Below are 19,060 nucleotides of genomic sequence, written 5' to 3' on the forward strand. Positions count from 1 at the left end.
ATGGGGATCTTGAATGTGAAGCTGGAGTCTGCTACCATGTCTGGTAGGCACTGAGGAGATGCTGCAGGTAACGAAGTACAGAAGGGACATGATTCTAATGGCACTTTAAGAGGATTAATCCAGGCCGGGCGTGGTGGCTCATGCCTGAAATCCCAGCACTTTGGGAGGCCAAGATGGGCAGATCACGAAGTCAGGAGCTCGAGACCAGCCTGGCGAATATGGTGAAACCCCGTCTCTACTAAAAATACAAAAATTAGCCGGGCGTGGTGGCGTGTGCCTGTAATCCCAGCTACTCAGGACGCTGAGGCAGAAAAATTGCTTGAATCCGGGAGGCGGAGGTTGCAGTCACTGCACTCCAGCCTGGGCAACAGAGCGAGATTCCACCTCCAAAAAAAAAAAAAAAAAAAAAAGAAAGAAAGAAAAAGAAAGCGGTGGCTCATGCCTGTAATCCCAGCACTTTGGGAGGCCAAGGCAGGCAGATCACTTAAGGTCAGGAGTTTGAGACAAGCCTGACCAACATGGTGAAACCCATCTCTACTAAAAATACAAACATTAGCTGGGTGTGGTGGCCAGCGCCTGTAATCCGAGCTACTTGGGAGGCTGAGGCAGGAGAATTTCTTGAGCCCAGGAGGCAGAGGTTGAGATCACGCCACTGCACTCCAGCCTGGACTCCATTAAAAAAAAAAAAAGGCCTGGAGGAAGTCAATTGAGTAAAAGAGTAGATACCAGACCTACCCAACCTTCAGAATTACCTGAGAGACCTTACACCCATGCCACATCTTCTCAATCTAAGAGGTCTGAGAAACCATCACTGCCTTAGGTATGAGATAACAGGATACCGGGGTGAGAGTAAAACGAGGGGAAAAGAAAAGGTTCACAGGTGAAGCTTATAGCCTAAGTCAAAATTTGTGCTAATAATACTATTTTCCTGGACAAAAACTTACCTATCAGCCATATGTAAAAAATTTGTACCTTATAACTTCAAACCTCCTTAGCAAGAGGTAGGGTGACATAGCACAGTAAAGCTTTTCTTCTCTAGAAAATAAAGATGCAGTGGTCCACCCTACAGTTGGACAGATCTGTATTTAAATCCTTGCTCTGCCACTTACAAGCTTTGTGATCCTAAATATGTTATTTAACCTCCAGAGGTCTGTTTTCTTATGGCATAAGCAGAAGGACACTATCTCATTGTTTTAATGGCAGAAGGATTAAATGAGATGATGCAAGTTAATGCTTAAGTCAGTTACCATTATCACCTTAAACCAGATGAGATACTAAAATAATCACTTTGAAAATTCTGAGTTCACACCAGGGCATAACCTCTCCAAAAAGCTCAAACTATTATGACTGAGAATCAGATGTAGTTGCCATAACAACATCTGTTCCTGTACACATTACAATGCATCATGCACAGTAGTGTTTTTATACAATATTTTACAACTGTGTGAGCCATTCATATTCAGGTTTGCATATTCTTAACTTTACAAGCTCAGTGACACTTAAAATATTTAGGCAGCTGAACATCTGCAACTATCTTAAATAAACCCAGGTGACTTACAGTTATGTAGAAACATAAAGGTGTCATCTAGATTTTGCATATCTTGGATGTTTTAAAAAATATGTGGAGTCACTGGTCTTTTAGGAAGATTTTCAGACTACAAGACTGGTGCCCACAACTGGAAAACTGCTACTGTGTTGCTGCTTATCCTGATACTTTCCGTATTCAGATTTCAGGCAAGAATTCTAGCAGTGACCACCAGAATTTCCAGTACACCAGTAGAACCAGTTGTTTTCAGGCTGAACTCCTCTAACAGTTTAAGATATGTATACAAATAGAGGGAAGATGATGCCTGAGGGACAAGGTGAAAGCTGGGCAGCCAGAGGTCTGGCCCCGACCCTTCATCAATTTAAGAGTTCACCTAAAATTGTATTTGAAAGCGGGGGAAGATGCCTCGGTACTTAAACAAGAAAAACAGACTGAGGATACTTTACAATATACCAATTTAGATTTAGGGAGAGTGTGAGGTGAGGAGCACTTCCCAGTTTACTTCACTCTAAACAGGTATGGCAGCAAGGCAGGGACACAGCATAAAGAGTGATTCTAGCACTCCACTGCCTACATAAGAACTCCACAGGCATACAGCCACTTGCTGTCACTGTAAGTGGACAATCTGGCTTAAGATCAATGTGAAAAAGGGAAATAATTCACAAGTAGCCCTTAAGGGGTGCTTTAGGGGAAAACTCTCAAACTGTGTTTTTCCTCTGCCCTCACACCACGCAGAAATCGTGAAGTTGTCTTCTGTGACCAAACGTGTGGGGTTTTTTCCCAAGCAGCGGACACCAGCTGAGTATCCTCTAATTTGGTTCTGACACTGTCTACCTGGATATAGTGTCATATTCCACAAGATGCGGGCTCGGTCCCCAAGACTGCTCTCTCCTTCTTCAGACTCCAACTTTAAGTCTGGGCCTCCAGAACTTCTGACTGACGCTTCAAGCTGGGGTTCCCAAGACCCCCTCCTTGAGTTCTATTAATTTGCTGGAGCATCTCACAAAACTTGGGGAAACACTTATGTTTACCGGTTTATTATAAAAAGTACAGATAAAGAAATGCGTAAGGGCACTGGGCTTCCATACCCTCTCTGGGGGTGCCACCCTCCAGGTGTGTTCAACTATCTGGAAGCTCTCTGAACCCAGTCCTCCTGCGTTTTTTTTTTTGTTTTTTTTGTTTTTTTTGTTTTTAAGACAGAGTCTCACTCTGTCCCCCGGCTGGAGTGCAGTGGTGCAATCTCGCCTCACTGCAACCTCTGCCTCCCGGGTTCGAGCAATTCTCCGGCCTCAGCCTCCTGAGTAGCTGGGATTATAGGCTCCCACCACTAAACCCAGCTATTTTTTTTTGTATTTTTAGTAGAGATGGGGTTTCACCACGATGGCCAGGCTGGTCTCAAACTCCTAAACTTGTGATTTGCTCACCCCCAGCCTCCCAAAATGCTGGGATTACAGGCGTGAGCCACCGCGCCTGGCCCTCCTGGGTTTTTATAAAAGCTTCATATAGGAAACCTTACTTCCCTTCCCCGGGGTATAGGGCCAACACCCTCTCTCTAGGGAGGATCTCAAGACCTACAATCAGAAAGCTGGGTAAAGATCAGAATCTTGCCTTGGGACACGTGTAAGGAGAGCAGGAGAAGATCAGAGATTATTTTCTGAGACCTAACGTACCCTATATTATAACAATGGTAATGGGGTTATGGGTATTATGAGCCAGGAACCGTGGTGGATGAAAACCAGTATGTATCACAACACCACAAGAGGACACGCAGATATGTCCATTTATAAATTATTTCAGAAGCATGCCAAGTCTTTGTATCTAAATGACATAAAACGTTATTTTGATCCCCTAATAATACATTTTTATGCTCTACCAAAACTACTCAGAAATAATTTCCCACAATAGGAAATATATTTCTTTCACTATTCTTGAGTAACCGAATAATTTATTTAAACTATGTTCTCAAGTTTTTCTAAACCATTTCCCAGGATCAAGGCTTCCCCAAAGGTAGCTTTTCAAAAGCATTCTTGTACCAGGTTTTGCCACTTGATGGCTCAAGTTTTTACACTTTCCTCAGAGAAGTTTTATTTGCATTTTTTTTGGTTGCTGTTTTTTATTTTTATTTTTTTTTGAGACGGAGTCTCACTCTATCACCCAGGCTGGAGTGCAGTGGTGCCATCTTGGCTCACTGCAACCTCCGCCTCCCAGGTTCAAGTGATTCTCCTGCCTCAGCCTCCCAAGTAGCTGAGACTACACGTGAGTGCCACCACACCAGGAAAACTTTTGTATTTTTAGTAGAGATGGGGTTTCACCATGTTGGCCAGGCTGGTCTTGAACTCCTGACCTCAGGTGACCCGCCAGCCTTGGCTTCCCAAAGTGCTGGGATTACAGGTGTAAGCCACCACACCCATCCTCTTGTTGCTGTTTTTAAGTGTAACTGATCTTGAAGCAGGATTCTGAGCACTTCTTGCATTTGGATACTCCCAGTCTCAGCTCACTTCTTTCACAAGAGCAAGGATTCTGTCAACCTAAACTTATAATTCAAATTTAAAATTTTAATAAATTCCACCATATTTCCACTAGACAGGAGTTTCTCAAAAGAGACCACTCAAAAGATTCTCAGGTCATGAGCTTCCACCAGAAGAGCAGAGCTTTACAGATTGTCAACTGAAGCACAGGTTTCCACAAGCTCTTAAATGGAGCATGAAGGATTCAGAAAAAGGGTAAAAGCCAGCAATTATCTAAGAAAAAAGTAACTGCTCAGGAGAGACTGACTCTTAAACTAAAAAACTGGGAAAAGAAAAGGGAACATAAAGTTTCTTTTTAGATTCTTATACAGTTAACTTCCCAGCAGAAATATGCTACTCCAATTAACTGCCACCTGCACAATTTACACCCATACTCTCCCTGCTGGGGGTGTGGCTAGCTTCTTTACATGTAGACACCATTGGAATCCTTGGGTTTAAGCTCACATGGAAGCATAAAACCTCACTGTGAAATGGGAAGAATTCATGTGAGCCCCCATTAGCCAAACAGCTTACAAGAGCACCATAAAGGCCTGTGTTGCAAGCACAGGCCTGGGAACCAGCCCAGACATACTCTGTGGCTCATTTCATCATTGTATGTGGTAGTGCCTTGATTTCCCTACTTGCGAAACAAGGATAGTCCTGAGAAAATTGGGAATAGTTTATAAAGTGCTTGGAAAATAAAACAGACAAGCCACCAATACTATAATACCATAAAGGCCGGCAAGGGGGTCTTTACACTTAAACAGCGCATCCTTATTAAAGTCATCACAGTCACATGAGAAGTGACATATAAACACAACCCACAGCTAAGTGACTCAATTACAAATCTATACCCTTACTGAAGAGGGTATTAGGATATGCAGATTCATTTTTAATTCTAACAGCTGGTCAAATAATGCATGACTCTTTTAGATTACGTGTATGCTTTTAAATTAAATCTTTAACTTAAATCTAAAACTGGCATATATTCAGAGCAGCCTTCCCTTTGTAAACTCCATCCAACGTTGTCTATGCTTTCCTCTTATTTTCTAAATCTTTATTTCTAGAACACTGCTGAAATTCTTGAAAGGTTCCAGGCTTTCTCTAGCTGCTGTCTTGGAACCAAGGTAGGGATCAATAATACCAAAGCTTGTGAGTGAAATCTCAAGGAACTCCTTAAGGCAGAGGACTGAATTAATACACAGAGATGACAGGACCCACGACTAAAACAGTAATATGAATTTTGCATTTTTCATTGATTAGAATAAAAACGTGTGCCCTGCAATCAAAACTGTCACTTTCCACAGTTGGCTCAATTTTTATCTGTGACTTCCTACACACACACACACACACACACACACACACTACATAATCAAGTTGGCTCATATATACCAACTTGAGAAGCATGATAATATGTGAGGACAGCCTTCTCATTCCAGTGAAGCAGAATATGAATTCTCACTTAAGCTGACCCCAAAACTGGCAGATCGCAAAGGTAGGTCATAACGTAACGCAGGTGTAGGGAGTACTAAGACACTGAGAGGACGAAGGAACATAATCATCCTCTCCTCACTTTCTAATAAACAGGATCAGACAAACAACAAAAAACCATGAAGTCACAATGGCCACCCACAATGGGCAAAGCATGGATGGTTTATCAAATAAAGTATCTCAACAATCAAGGTGGAAAGTGCCAAAGTAAAAACAAGAAACAGCTTTTACGTTCAAAGTATCAATTCAGTTAATTAGCATGGGGCTTTGGTTTATACTAGTTTCAAACACCGAGTTTCCAAACTAACAACATAGAAGGTATTAACTGGCAGTAAGGTACATCAGCAAAATATGGCATTTACTCCAGTTACTATCACAAGCTCTTACAAAACTAGGAGAGGGGCTGGGAGCGGTGGCTCACGCCTATAATCCCAGCACTTGGGGAGGCCAAGGCAGGTGGATCACCTGAGGTCAGGAGTTCAAGACCAGCTTGGCCAACATGGCGAAATCCCATCTCTACTAAAAATACAAAAATTAACCAAGCGTTGTGGCAGGCACCTGTAATCCCAACCACTCAGAGGCTGAGGCAGGAAAATCACTCGAACCCTGGAAGCAGAGGTTGCAGTGAGCCGACATTGGGCCACCGCACCCCAGCCTGGGAGACAGAGCAAGACTGTCTCAAACAAACAAACAAACAACACACAAAAACTAGGGGAGGAAAAACTTTAAGTTTATACGATGCTAATAACAAGTCAAGCTCTGTGAATCCAACTATAATTAAATTATTTACACACAGGGGAGCAATGTTTCTCTTAATGTACATGCCTCTCAGTCAAGAGAATGAAGGTTAAACTCCCACCGAAAGTTATTTTACCTTATGTAAGACATAACTGACTTTATGATGCTCTTTTAAAAAGTCCTTTGGAACTCCAGGTTGAACAAGTAGCTCATTTACACAACAGTCATGGGTACTTTGGTGTAAACCACAATAATGTTTCTAATGTTGTAAAATAAAAACTTCCAATTTTTTTCTTTCATATCACTTTAAAAATCTTTATTTCACTAAGATTTAAATAGGTTACTTGGAAAAAAATACATATATAAAGTTTAATTCTGGTATTTTTTTTACTACACTTAGATGTATTGTCCCCAAACTACATCTCAAAACTAAATGTACTTTCCCCAAACTACACGTGATACTTGAACTTTTCATCTGTATTTAATAATATGACAATCATTTCCAGCTCTAGAAAACCTACATATATTTTATATGTATGTGTACATACATACACACACCCCAATTATGAAATCAACTGACCTAGGTCTATTGCAATTTATGCAATTTTGTTACTTATATATGATCCTCAAAAGAAGAAACACAAATGCTGAAGTTTTTTTTTTTTTACCCTATGAAGTATCAATCTCTACTTTCTCCTTTACAAAACAGCTCTATCTTCCTTATTAAGTTGCAATTTTCAAAATAAAATTTGTAGCCAGCATCATCTTATTTAATCAATAAACTGCTGAGTATTTTAGTTTTCAAAATACTAACTTTTTAATACTTTCAAAACGTGTAAGTAGTTACAAGGAAAGCAACAACTTCACATAGTTTGCCTTATATACCTATACTTTTAATAATCAAATATAAATAATAAGCCATTTTTGCCTGATAAAAGCCTACTGGTTGGTTACTTGCAAGTGGTACCAAAACAATCTGTTCAAGGTTGTGAAGTTCTTATTTTAATATAAATAGTATTAAAACTCTTCCTGCACTCTGGTATAAGGAGAAAAAGATAAACTTAAGCAAAGCAAAGCAAATTCACAGTGGGCATGTATAAAATCAATGACTTCCAAGGCTGGAAGGGCCAAGGGTCATTAAGAGATTTTCAGCCCAATCTCCTATATTTTCTATACAGGGACTATAAGAACCAAAATCAAAGAGGTTAGTTTCAATATATAGCTCCTAATAAGCTAGTCTCAGGAAATCTTTCAACAAAGGCCAAGATAAAAAAAGGAATTTCTACTTAAAGTTCAGTTAAACAGAATACCCATTCCCCACACTCTAGTTAATTGAACCTTTTACTATACTTTAATGAAGTATATAGTTTACCTACTATAAATTCCAGTCTTCAAGCCCAATTGTTTCACTTTTTTTTTTTTTTTTTTTGGTAGAGACAGGGTCTCATTATGTTGCCCAAGCTGGTCTTGAACTCCTGGCCTCAAGTGTTCCTCCTGCCTCAGCCTCCCAAAGTTTTGGGATTACAGGCGTAAGCCACCTCACCTGGCCTCACCTTATTTTTTGAGTGTTAAAACCAAGAAACCTTTGAAACTGTAGAATACATGCTTTCTAAGAGCTCACAGCAAGTTTTCCTTCAAGGGAAAATGGCTGTTACCACTTAGGACATCATTCAACACCGTATCTCATTTGCTAAATCAAACAAAAGCCCCTCAACAAACTTCATTTCAAACATTCCGTCAAATAAGTTGTCTTCAAATTATATGCTCATTTTCAGAACTTAAATAACTGCATATAAAACACCAAATAAAGATAAAAACTATACCTGCCTACAAATACTATACAGTATTTAAAACTTTAAATAATCCCATTTAAATATGTGATTTTTCACAATGACTAAGAAATTGTAGAAGCAATGTCTCTAGTCAAATACCTGTACCAAAGGGCCTCCTTTTCACTCACCAAAATGTTACTTGGTAGCAATTCTCCAAAGAAAAATTCTCCTGTTAAGCACCAACTGGTTAACTAGGTATCAAAGAATACACCCATTCAGTTCTCCATAAACTTCTCTTGGTGTATTTATGTAACACACTTGTAACAAAGTCTTAAAGGTACCCACAAACATCAACCACTGTCAATCTTTGGTAGCAAGAACAAGTTCATGGAAAACCATGTTTTCATCAGACATTTAAGGCTTTTAGAAGCTTAGCAACTCTAGAGATTGGGTTATCAAAGTAATAGTAACTGAATACTTATACTTTATACAAAGGGGTGTAGAATGCAAATGATTACAATATTAGCATCTGTCAAAATTTCTCTTAAAAAAGCTGTAAGTAATTTCTTATGTTAATAAGTGTTCAGAACCCACTACTGCAACCAGCTCTAACCGGTTCCTTGAGGAATGTGGCTAGGCTGAAATTTTGGAAGTGTTGGTTTTGGTGGTGACCAAGGAGAAGGAAGTCTCTGGCTTCCCTGTTGCTGCAGTTCCCACCCTCCAAAATGAATATACCCACCGGTGTGAATTGACAATGTGGTCCAAAGAGCAAGGCAGGAAACGGAGTCCAGATCCTCAAAATGGTAGTACAGGGCATAACCACTAGGCCACCTATCAGTTCAGTACAAAAAGTACAACCCTGCGCATCATGGTGTAAAAGCTGGGGCCTAGGTTTCGCATTGTGCATCTCACACCTATGGAAATAACAAGAGGAGTAAAATCTATAGAAATCAACACACCCTAAGAAGGTGGGTGCTCACAGAAGACTGGTATCAACATTTTTGTAAAGGTGGTTGGCTGCTGGGATAATGAATGGCAATTACAAGTCCAAATTTGGAGGGAAACGAAATTTTTACAGTCAACACTTGAGTTCGACAATGAAGAACCCAACATGGGCTTGATGTTTACCAACAAGGCTTTGCAAATCATGACACCCATCTACACACTTAATCCAACATCTCTCAAGAATGATTTTTAACTCTCAAAGAATTGGAAAGATTTGGCATATGAAGAAGGGAGTTAACCAGCTATGCCCCCAAACCTGTTACTTTCAGGTTTCAAACCTTCTCCTTTACCACCAGACTTAGGAAAGATATGGTGACACATTCAAAACTTGAGGTGGAAGAACTCCAGAGGAAGGGAATCCGAACCAAGGATGTGCCAAGGTGATTCGTCAAGAACAAATGTGGACTGGGGGCCAACAGTTTTGAAAAAGTAAAAGGAGAAAACTTCTAAAATGCAGGGTGGGCTCTTTAAAAGAAGTAAAATCACTGCTCTTGACTCACTTAATCCTTCGCCATGTTGCTGTCAGCTCACCAACTAAGAGTGCGAGTGTGTCTTGCTGGGCCCATTTTCCCATGGTCTGTAGAAGGCGCTGTGAAGCACATCCTGTTCTAGCTCGGGGGCCCTTCCCCCCTCTGCAGCCTTACCCAGTGCAGAGAATGCGCCCCCTACTGACTCCAACACTCATCGCCTTTAGCCGACTTGGCTGCGGTGCATTTTGGGTGGGGGCTGGTATTTTCTCCATGGCCATAAACCAGAAGCAACAATGCAGATTTCTAAAGAAACTGTATCAAGCTATCCAAGAGATTTTTTTTTTTTTTCATTCTGAAGGTTCAAGATACAGGCACAAGAAGCATCAGGGATGGGAACTGGGTGTGTGGGGATGGACATCATTAACATGACAAACACAGAAACAGTTTGGCTCTTTCTCCCTCCTAAGCCTTTGTCTGTGAAATGGGGTTATGGCAAGAAGTGTCCAGAGTAACTGGTAAATTCAAGAAGATTAAGAAGACTTCGTGTGTGGGGGGTGTGTGTGTGTGTGGCTAAAAAGGATATCAGACCTAGAGTCTTGGTCTTGGGCAGAAGAGGAAGAGAAGCAATCGCGCCTTTTCCAGCAGACAGGGATCAAGGTTGGGGGGGAGGGGAAGGCAGGCAGGCCTCCCAGAGGAAAGAAGAGGTGAATACGAGGGTGTTCACAAAACTACTCCCCATTCATTACATTAAAAGAAAATCTTTTCGCAGCTCTCTGGATTTCCATTTTCTACCACCTTACTGCAAAGTTGGGGCTCAGAATGTTCGAAAGAGGTGCTGACCAGGCAGCTGAGATTGGGGAAAAGGGATGGTGGTGAACTGTGGTCAGGATAGGAGGGAAGCTGGCAGGTTGGGGAAGAAGGATTGCACAGGGGAGGCAAAGACTTTCACTCCATGCCATGCATGCTCCCCGCCCCCCCCAACCCCGTCCCCCCTCCCCCAGGTAAGGGTGGGCAGACCTGGCAGAAGGCTGGTTCAAGGCATGGGGGTGTGCGTGGGGGGTCTCCTTTTGGGGGTGGGGGGCGGACGGGATTAGTTCCAGGGATGGGAGAAGCTCGGTTCTGGCTGGGGGCGGGGTGGGGGAGATGCCCTTAGCTGCAAAAGCTCCGGGCGGCCAGGCAGGCTGCTGGCCTCGGTGGGCTCACGGGGCGAAGGGGGTCGGGCTGCAGGAGGAAGCGCCTGGACCTCCAGGGCAGAGTCGGGTAGCGGTCCGTGCCGGGACGGGGGACCCGTCGGCGCCGGGGTGTGCAAAGGAGCGTGTGTGCGGCTGGAGGGCGGCGATGCGAACAACAATGCGCCCGCGCCCGGGGCCAGGCTGCACTGGCGGCCGCGCTGGCCGGGGTTGGGAGGCGAGGCAGGGCAGGGCCGCGGGTCCGCGCGCGGCGGCGCCGGGCTTACCTTGACTCGGCCTCAAGGCGCGCGCGGGGCCGGCGTGCTCGGGGGCCGGACAGCGGCGGCGGCGGCGGGCGGATGGCGGCGGCACGGCGGTGGCGGCAGCGGGGAGGGCGCGCCCGGGGCCTCGTCGCGCTTCGGCTCGGCGGACTCCGGCTCGCGCCGCGGCCGCGGGTGCTGCCGGGGGGCGCGGCGGGCGCAGCAGAGCGGCGGGCGGCGGCGGCGTCGTCGTCGAGCGGTGCAGACAAAGGAGGGGCGGAGGGAGGAGACGGAGGGTGTGGGAGAGGCGGCTTCACCGGCGCGGGCGGCGGCGGCCGCGCTCCTCTCGCTCCTCAGCAGCGGGGACCGAGAGAGGGAGCTGTGTCTGAGAAGACGCCAAAATCCCCCTTAGCGCTGCCTGCGGGAGGGGGAGGGGGCACAAGATGGCGGCGGCCGGGGGGGGGGGCGGGAGTTCAGCTCATGGATCCCGGCGGGCGGCGGAGGGGAGACCGGACCGGCGGAGGCGGCGGCGGCAACGGGCGGGGGAGGGGGCTGATCCCGCGTCTCCCCTCAGCAGACAATACAAGCGCCTCGGACCGAGTCCCCGAACCTGCCCTAGCCAAAATGGCGGCCGAGAAAGAGCGGAAGTGACGTAAGTGCCTCATTAGCATAAGAGGACTCATTGTCCAGCTAAATAGGGGGGGCAGTGGGGACAGCACCCCTAACCCCCTTTTCCCCAGGGGGGTTCCTCTTACTCCCACCCCTGCTTGCACCTAACTTTTCCTGAGGGAGGGTGCTCTCAGCACCCCCACCCCCGCTTGAGGGAAATTATATAATCCCCACTGAGGGGGGAGCTCTCGCGAGAACCAGGCGGATTTGCCATTGACCCACTAGGAGGCGCCGCGGATAATGGCCGCAGTGCGCTCCCGGGGCCCGTGTGCTCGGCGGGCGCCTTCCTCTGGCCGCAGCGCCGGCGGCGGAGGCAGAAGCAGCGGGCCGCAGCACGCCCAGCACTCAGTCAGGTGGCCGTGCTGGGGATCCCTGCGCGGGCCCAGCTGGGCCTGGACTACATCTGGCGGGAGGGGTGTGCGGGGCGGCCTGGGGCGGCTCCACGTGCTCAGATGCCCGCGCTTCCACGGCTGAGAAGCGACGGGAAGGCGCCGGGACACCTGGCCGGTCGCCCCTGATGCCTCCTGCCTTAAATGAGGTGTGAGGGCCTCGTGCTTCACACAGCGACTTGAGATGAGACACAACCCCATGGATGCCTTAGCCTTTCCTGGTGGGGTATTCGGTGCAGAGGGGCCGAGATTTTATTAAGGTCCGCCGTTACCCTGTGACTTGACATTCTTCCCAGTCACAGTGATGGACTCTTCTCTTTGACCTGAATAAAAAAAAAAATGGGAATCCTAGTGCCTTGAGGCCACCCAACTGGTGAAACTTAAGGATGAGAAGTGATGTTGCCAATAGGGGCACTGGCTCTCTGCAAGATCCTTAAACAACACACTTTGTAGTCCTAGGGACATAGCTTTTGGTGCTCCCACAATCTGGGTAGCATAAGACAGCACATGGTTGCTTTGTAAATTTAGGTCAATCCCAACCAATACATTATCTCCTCAACATTTTTGAACCAACCTTTTAAAGTAGGTTGTTTAAAGTAACATTATGATTTAAAGTATCATTGGTTGATTAAATGTATTGACAAGTAATAGATGTCAATAGTGAGGAATTAACCAAGCCTGTTTCCTTAATATGTGATCTTTAGGTAAATACACCTGTCTTTTCCTGTTTCTTTACATTTCAAGTTAACATAGTTTCAAGCCATACTTAACATCCGAAAATAATCTGAGTTCGCTGCAAGTAGTATAAATTGTGGTTACACATAGCTGTTCAACATCTAAGACTTCAGTTAGCCCTGTTTAACAAACTTTTATACAACACATTTCTGCAATTGTGATAAAATGTATCTTTAAAAGCCAAGTCAGTATTTCAAGGGAAAACAGCTGAAAAAAGTCGTGGAAAAAGGGGTTGGGGCAAAGCATTTGATTCAGAAAACTAAAGAATCTAATTACACACTGCAGAAGACAGATAAAAACTAATATGAAATAAGCAAAGTAAGTTTAAGTTTAGTTTTCCTTAGATATACTTAGATTCCATATAGTGATAATACAAATACAAAGGGAAAACATCTGGATTTCATCTTTGGCCTCATTTACAAAGCAAAATGGGATGCTAGATTCAGATGTAAATATTTAATTTTACAGTGTTTAAGCACCAGATTTACTACAAACATGCATCTAAATATTCCAGATTCTTTTCTAAATGACTTCCAAATGCTATGAGTCTTCACTGCTCAAATACTCTATGGTAAATTCCAAGAGTGACAGTGTTGTGATAATGATTGTGTGAATAACTAAAAAGATTTAAAGGGCAAACATTATCTACTCTAGTGAGTATCTGAGAAGGCAGTACTATCTATATTAGGTTCTCTAAGGTTGTTACTTAATTTCTGCTCCACATACTTGACACTGAGAACTCAACTTTGAGTTTAGGTTAAGAAAAAATAAATTCTAACCACTCCAAAAAACCTGAGAATATTACATTTCTATTATCTTAGCTTAAAACTAATTTCACATCAAGCACTGATGAAATTTCTTGTTGTTATGAATGAGAGAAGTTTCTTCCCCAAGGAAAGCAGTTCCCTCACTGGCCAGCTGGACAGTTCTGGACATAAGGGAAACAGAACAAGAGTGGCCCTTATTGGAATGTGTACTATGGGTTCAACTATAGAAGTGTGGGAGGGGGTGGTTTTAATGTTCGAAATGACACCACAGGTTTTATAGTCTGGGATTCATTTCTGGTAGAATCTGTCAGAAATGCAAATGAAAAATCAGATTTTCATTTTTTTTTTCTTTTAAAAAAGACAGGGTCTCACTCTGTTGTCCAGGCATGATCACAGCTCACTGCAGCCTCGACCTCCCAGACTCAAGTGAACCTCCCACCTCAGCCTCCCAAGTAGCTGGGACCACAGGTGAGTGCCACCACACCCAGCTTATTTTTTTATATTTTTGTAGAGACAGGATCTCCCTACGTTCCCTAGGCTGGTCTCAAATGCCTGTGCTCTAGCCATCCTCTTGCCTTGGCCTCCCAAAGTGCTGGGATTATAGACATGGGCCATTGTGCCTGGCCTCAATTTCTTCAGCAGCCAAATTAAGCCAGGAAAATGTAGTAATTAGGAATACTGTTCAATAAATAATTTAGAGACACCTCTTACTTTTATTTCCAGAAGAAAGTCAACTTAAACTTAATTGCTCAAAGCATGCCCTTACTCAAATTTTAAAAGATACTACATGACCATAACCTATGCTACAGTTAGAAATTAACTGATCTCTTCTGAAATACCTACTTTAGAGAAAGTGGGTAAACATAATATTTGCCCTGGCTTTATTGGATAGCTTAGCCCAAATTTTAACTGGCAGAACACTTTTCTAAATGGAGAGAAGAGCTTAAGGCAGAGATTCTTCAAATTAGTAGGGATGTGAGCTTTGCTGAGGGTCTTTAAATAATATGAAAACAAGTCTTTTGAGAAAAAAATGTTATACAATTCAGTAAGATGTTTAAAAATTACTGTAGCAGCTAAGTTTCTGCCTCAGTGTCATTAATATTTTTCCTTACTGATAGAGGTTATTGCTCAAAAGAGAAAAAAACGGCTATCTAATCAACTGCTGTCAAATTGTTTCCCAATTCACAATATGCATTTTAAATAGACCTGCTTTGATAGATGAAATGTTTCATCAATTCAACAGCTGAAAAGAACCGAACTGTAAATGCCTGCTCTAAATGTATTTTCTAGTTTAAGAAATTTGAGATACATTTTTAAGGAAAGGGCAGAGGTGTGTATTTCTTTTTCAATTCATACAGACACAGCCATAAACATTTCATCAGTTAACATTATCTTACTTCTGAGATCTATTAGGTATAAAGATCTATGATTCCAGTTTTTAAAAAGACTATTTCAAATTATTCCCCATGTAAAAAATTCTACATTCACATACTCTAATGAAGGCAGCAATACTTTATGCAAAAAAAAATATACATTTATTTATAGGTCTCAATACAGCAAAATGTAAACGAAAATTGAGAACATTGCTCATTAGGCCAGCAACTTTAAAATTATTTAATTTGAAATATAAAATAGGTGGTCTTCATAAAAAGATGCATGAAATTTACCTTACCTTATATTTTATACTTTAAGAGTACATTTTATACAAATCAGTAACCAGGCTTCTTTCATGTTTAAACTGAAATGAACGTAACTATAAATGAGTATCTTTCTTTTATGTAGTAGCAAAAAGAGTCAATAATCCTTTCAAGAAAGATACTATTTCATTTCCTCCCAACTTGGATTCACCATAAACACGATCCACAAATGATATTGGAACCTAGTTTAAAAAAAAAAAAAAAATTAACATTAGTCTTTAAAAACAATTAGGCAGCTTAGCCGGTATACCACATTACCAACACAACAGAAATAGGATTAGTCCTACAACAGAGGTCCTTAAAGTAAGTATAAAATTAGGGGATTATGAAAGCAACTGTGTGTATCTCCAAGTCTTTAAAATTAAACATGCATTATCTAAAGATAGGTCACATGAACCAAATCTGCAACTGTTTAAAAAGCACTGATTCTAGGTATTACCTTGGTTTACTCAAGTTTCAGTTTGCATTTCAAGGAAAAATTATACTCCAAAAGTAAAATGGCCTTTTGCGTAGATTTTTCACTTGTCAAATTTAGCTACAATGGTTTAGCATTAAGTAAAATAGCTTGTAACTTCCACAAGAGAAGTGACATTCCATAGCTATTTTCTTGCTCTGAATAAGAGTTTTACTATTAAATGAGGAGAGTCTTCCCTACCCTAAGAGCTCACTAACTAGCCCTAAATATTACAGATCACCACCTCCTTGCTCTGTAATTCCTGGTCTTCACTTACTAACAGGAAATGGACATATGGAACTCATCATTCATTTTAAAGTATGGTGGTCACTGGCGGTGACAAAAGGAAAAGAAGCAAAGAGACTCAGTCCATAATGCTGATTAGTTAGAAGAAAGGGCTAGGATTGAAAAAGTACCAGGAACTTTTAATTATTTAAAAGAGAATGCTGACTGTTAATGTTTTAAATCTTACTGTTCAAATGTACTAATATGAATTTTTACCCTTTGTGCATGAATATTCTAAACAACTAGAACACCTCCACAATTTAGCAGTTATGAAAGTTAAACTTTTTATTATAAAAATTCTAAACCTTACTGCTCCTTTACCAGGAACATGACACACTATTTAGCATCAGTTGCATACCTCGCCAATAGTATAATTCAACTGTCTTGCCCGAACAATCATCTCCATCTGGAAGACGTAGCCTTTAGAAACACATTTTTCTATTAATTTCTCTAGAACTTCTTTTCGGTATAATCTGTAAGAAATTAAAAATATATATCAACTTCTGGATAAATACACATGCCTATGTATCCTGACCTTTCAAAGAGTTCACTGGTATGTATAAAGCCTAAAACTTTCACTGGCCATTGGTAAACAGAAAAGCTCGCACACTTGATGATTATGATACATTTGTCCTAAGCAAGAAAGGCCATTAAATATTTGCTAAATAACTTAGAATAATTGTGAAAATGAATTCTCAGTATCTTTTATAGAATTATTTTCCCAGCATACTATCAGAAATTAGTGAAATACAGTAAAATGAATCATTTGATGCAGAACCATCCATTATTTAAGATTTCCCTAAAATTTAAAGTTGAAAGAAACTGTTCCAAATATTGAAACAACAGGGTGGACAGATGATTATGAAGCAACTATATATTAGATGACAAGAAAGAACCTCATAATTCACAGTCATTTTCCAATAAATGTTTATGATGAGTTTTGATTTCTCATGATTTCCTTTATAAATTCCCCAGGATAAACTAAGTTGCTCTAGGATGAGCTTGGGAAGCTAGGTTAAAACAGGAACGAGGCATCACAGGATAGAAACAATCCTGGTGGGATTCACCTATCACCAGTTGAGGTCACAGTTAGACACTTAACAGTGGATGAATGTGCAGCCTAACTTTAGATGGACTGCAGGCCAAACACCAGATTTACAAAGACAGCGGAGTTGGGCAGTCCAGTGGGTAAACCCAAGCACTTTCTTCAGTAACTAAATAGCAGGGAGCTCCGTATTTTCAGAGTCACACTTTTTTTTTTTTTTTTTAAAGATCAGTGTCTCAGTTCATAGGGAGGCAGCAATTTCTACCTTTTTTTTGTGGGGAGAGGGGAGAAAGCAAGAAGAGGCAGTTTGGTGTAACTTTGTTCTCTTCAAAGTTAAGGCCATCTGGACCTACTGTGCCTCAGGGTTTCACCCTGAATCCACATTTTTTCCCCTCAGACTTCTAAGGCGACCTTATCTTTTGACTATGAAGTGGGTATAGGACAGCACAGCCCTTAGAAGAAACTGACAGCTTAGTGTGTGCACTCCTTTATCCACATAGTTTCCTTAAGGATTCAAAGGAATCAATTTGGAATAAATATGGAGAGAGGAGAATCTGATGGTAGCAATATTTATTCAATAATAAATATTTATTGACCAATGTACTGGGTTTCAGGTTTTTTTTTTATGTTTTGGGGTTAAGGAGTGAACTTAAAAACTCAATGAAGATATATAATATGTCAGATGCTGTTAGGGGAGGGAGCACTGGGATTGTGGGGTGGGAAGAACTATGATACTGATGGGACTATGTTTCCGCATTACCTTTATTTATATATTTGTATTTTTGGAGACAAGGTCTCACTCTGTTGCCCAGAGTACAGTGGCACAACCATGGCTCACTGCAGTCTCAACTTTCCAGGCTCAAAAGATCCTCCTACCTTAGCCTCCCAAGTAGCTGAGACTACAGGCATGTGCCACCATGCCAGGCTAAGCAAGAAAGGCCATTAAATATTTGCTAAATAACTTAGAATAACTTTTTAAGTTACTATTATTATTATTATTTTTATTTTTTTAGTTTTTGTAGAGATGGAGACTATGTTGCCAGAGCTGGGGTCTTAAACTCCTGGGCTCAAGATATCCTCCATCACTGGCCTCCCAAAAGTGCTGGGATTATAGGTGTGAGCCACCACATCCAGCCAGCATTACCTTTAAAATTGGGATTAGGCTATGAAATATTTCCTCTCTTTAAGAGTTGCTTTATTCCCCTTAAGAATCATTTTCTAAGATATTTCTTTTCACTGCCACCTCCTTCCTCCCCATCCACATGGTAACTTTAACACTGTGGCTAGTAAAATAAAATGTTACATGAAGCCATATAATCCCATAAATGCGATTAGGATCCAGGTGGTCTATGCTATTAAATGGCTTTATATTGACTGTAGCCTTTCCAGGATTCCTTTTCTTATTTTGTAAAAAGCACCTGCTTCCTAAATCTAGGGATTTAATGACAAAAATGGGCTTTGTCTAGCGACAAGTGAACTTTAATGCATGTATTTAAGAAACCACCACTCTTATGAGAAGACAATGAGATTTAACTATTAAAAAAAAATTTTTTTTTTTTTTGAGACAGAGTCTCACTCTGTCGCCCAGGCTAGAGTGCAGTGCAATCTCGGCTCACTGCAAGCTCCGCCTCCCAGGTTCACACCATTCTCCTGCCTCACCCTCCTGAGTAGCTGGGACTACAGGCGCCTGCCACCACGCCCGGCTAATTTTTTGTATTTTTAGTAGACGGGGTATCACCATGTTAGCCAGGATGGTCTCGATCTCCTGACCTTGTGATCCACCTGCCTCGGCCTCCCCAAGTGCTGGGATTACAGGCGTAAGCCACCGCGCCCGGCCTATTTAAAAAATTTTTTGGGCTGGGTGCAGTGGCTCATGCCTGTAATCCCAGCACTTGGGGAGGCGGAGGCAGGAGGATCACCTGAGGTCGGGAGTTCAAGACCAGCCTGACCAACGTGGAGAAACCCCATCTCTACTAAAAATACAAAATTAGCCAGGCATGGTGGCGCACGCCTGTAATCCCAGCTACTCGGGAGGCTGAGGCAGGAGAATCTCTTGAACCT

General features: G+C 42.4%; 3 protein-coding genes across 4 annotated transcripts in view; 1 reads left to right on the forward strand and 2 right to left on the reverse strand.

Moving 5' to 3' along the window:
* ADNP (activity dependent neuroprotector homeobox) overlaps positions 1–11,125 on the reverse strand; it is a 41,905-nt gene extending 30,780 nt beyond the window's left edge. Inside the window, exons 1-2 of one of the 2 annotated variants that reach the window (XM_031004709.3) lie at positions 10,986–11,125; positions 8,794–8,968 (exon numbers count right to left, since the gene is read on the reverse strand). The gene's annotated coding sequence lies outside the window, so the exon portion shown is untranslated. The remainder of the gene's footprint in view (positions 1–8,793; positions 8,969–10,985) is intronic. The other variant, XM_031004710.3, reaches the window with a different exon arrangement.
* Positions 1–19,060, forward strand: part of LOC109024361 (uncharacterized) — a 25,281-nt gene continuing 6,221 nt past the window's right edge. The window contains exons 1-5 of the mRNA XM_063702245.1: positions 1–43; positions 2,282–2,348; positions 9,356–9,439; positions 10,841–11,217; positions 11,536–11,610. Of these exons, the coding sequence (XP_063558315.1) occupies positions 1–43; positions 2,282–2,348; positions 9,356–9,439; positions 10,841–11,217; positions 11,536–11,609 (645 nt within the window). The 3' untranslated portion in view covers position 11,610. The remainder of the gene's footprint in view (positions 44–2,281; positions 2,349–9,355; positions 9,440–10,840; positions 11,218–11,535; positions 11,611–19,060) is intronic.
* The window catches only part of DPM1 (dolichyl-phosphate mannosyltransferase subunit 1, catalytic), a 23,759-nt gene continuing 19,729 nt past the window's right edge, over positions 15,031–19,060 (reverse strand). Inside the window, exons 8-9 of the mRNA XM_019017071.4 lie at positions 16,313–16,427; positions 15,031–15,397 (exon numbers count right to left, since the gene is read on the reverse strand). Of these exons, the coding sequence (XP_018872616.4) occupies positions 15,293–15,397; positions 16,313–16,427 (220 nt within the window). The 3' untranslated portion in view covers positions 15,031–15,292. The remainder of the gene's footprint in view (positions 15,398–16,312; positions 16,428–19,060) is intronic.

This window comes from Gorilla gorilla, chromosome 21 (genome assembly GCF_029281585.2).
Source record: "Gorilla gorilla gorilla isolate KB3781 chromosome 21, NHGRI_mGorGor1-v2.1_pri, whole genome shotgun sequence".
NCBI lineage: Eukaryota > Metazoa > Chordata > Mammalia > Primates > Hominidae > Gorilla > Gorilla gorilla.